The sequence below is a fragment of the Camelus ferus genome, chromosome 8, assembly GCF_009834535.1.
Source record: "Camelus ferus isolate YT-003-E chromosome 8, BCGSAC_Cfer_1.0, whole genome shotgun sequence".
Taxonomy (NCBI): domain Eukaryota; kingdom Metazoa; phylum Chordata; class Mammalia; order Artiodactyla; family Camelidae; genus Camelus; species Camelus ferus.
Window position 1 is genome coordinate 32,043,953 of NC_045703.1, and position 1,686 is coordinate 32,045,638.

General features: G+C 30.8%; 1 protein-coding gene across 5 annotated transcripts in view; it reads left to right on the top strand.

Annotated features, from left to right (window-relative positions):
* Positions 1 to 1,490, top strand: part of CCN6 (cellular communication network factor 6) — a 99,089-nt gene extending 97,599 nt beyond the window's left edge. For 3 of the 5 annotated variants that reach the window (XM_032484724.1, XM_032484725.1, XM_032484723.1), the window contains one exon: positions 500 to 1,490. In XM_032484724.1, the coding sequence (XP_032340615.1) occupies positions 500 to 781 (282 nt within the window). In that variant the 3' untranslated portion in view covers positions 782 to 1,490. The remainder of the gene's footprint in view (positions 1 to 499) is intronic. The other 2 variants (XM_014561498.2, XM_032484728.1) reach the window with 2 other exon arrangements.
* Positions 1,491 to 1,686: the final 196 nt, after the last annotated feature.

The following is a 1,686-nucleotide window of genomic DNA, read 5'->3' on the forward strand; positions in this document are numbered from 1 at the left end:
GATGAATGTCTCAAGAGTAGTTTTTAGAAACGCTACAAAACCAGTCTTATTCCCAAAAAGTTATTCCCTATCACATTAGGAAGCTGACAACTCAATTTCAGAGGGATTAAGATGTTTTTTATTCATCTATCCATCTACTCAAAACTGTGTTTGAGAATTTGCTAAGTCTTAGGTAAATAAATATTTAATAAGACATGGCCCTTGATACTAAACAAAATAGAAATTTTCATTTATTGTGGAACTAAGTCAAGGGTAGACAGCAAAAAACATTAGGAAATGGGTCCTATAATCTATATGATGGAAGAAGAACAGGGAGGACTTAAAACTTCCTCTGGTGAGAGGGGATTTTAAAGGTAGAGAGGGCTGGATGTCACTAAATAGCAACTGTTAATGCCCCGAAAATAATTATGTTTGTATTTGTATTCTATAAAGTGTCACTTTTCTGAACCCTTGTAATGAAGTTTAAAGAGTGACTGCTTAATGTCATGTATCTTTTCAGATCCCCAAAGGAAAAACATGCCAACCTACTTTCCAACTCTTCAAAGCTGAGAAATTTGTCTTCTCTGGATGCTCAAGCACGCAGAGTTACAAACCCACTTTCTGTGGAGTATGCTTGGATAAGAGATGCTGTGTCCCTAACAAGTCTAAAATGATTACTATTCAGTTTGATTGCCCAAATGAAGGGTCATTTAAATGGAAGATGCGGTGGATTACATCTTGTGTATGTCAGAGAAACTGTAGAGATCCAGGAGATATATTTTCTGAGCTCAAGATCCTATAAAACCAAGCACATGGGGAAAAGTTAAGGTTAATCATGTCATTACATTAAAATTTAGAATGGTTTTTAAAGGGTGGAAAATCTACTATATTGGCTTAAAACACTCAGAATGCCTAGCTAGTCTCAGATACCTGTATTTAAGGCATTGAAAGCTTTTAAAAAGGTTCTCCTAAAAATATATGTAAACTATGAAAACAGTAAAATTGCACTCTTTAAAATGTTTAATTATGTAATACAGATATTCGTTTCCATCTATGTATTCCATATAATGGAAAAATACAATTTACAAGAGAACATTTTATTCTATAAAATTTGAAATAATTTATTGAAGATATGCAAAAAGCATATTATCTGTACTCTGACAATGTGCCTATGCTCCAATCAGATGATGTAATCGTTATCGTGTAAGCAAGAGTATAAATTTATTCTTAAGTATATTTACAGCTTAATCTTATTCCTATTTATTATTTCCACTGCCTTGTATTTGATTATCAGGATAGTTAAGATTTCTTTTGGAAGGAGAAAAATGGAACTTTTGGCAACTGTTGACAACTGTAATCTAAAAATGTTTATACCAAGTACTATAAAAATTTAATTTCCAAGATAAAGAGACCAAGAGCAGTATCCTTACTTTGAAAAGGCAAAAAAATAAAATAAATAAAAATAAAAATAACATTAAAGAAAGCAGATTTTTTTGGTTTGAAAATTTGGCTTCTAAAAATTACTTCCCTAAGTGATAAATTCACCTATGAATTTTAAATATAAATTATGATTAAAGTAAATTAATGTTGAAGATTAAAACTGGAGATTTAGAGTACTCAGAATATTGTCACTAGACTATTATAGTCATTTAAGGCAAAGTTTGGAAGAAAATATCAAGTTCAGTAATGTTCTGTTTGTTTATATAA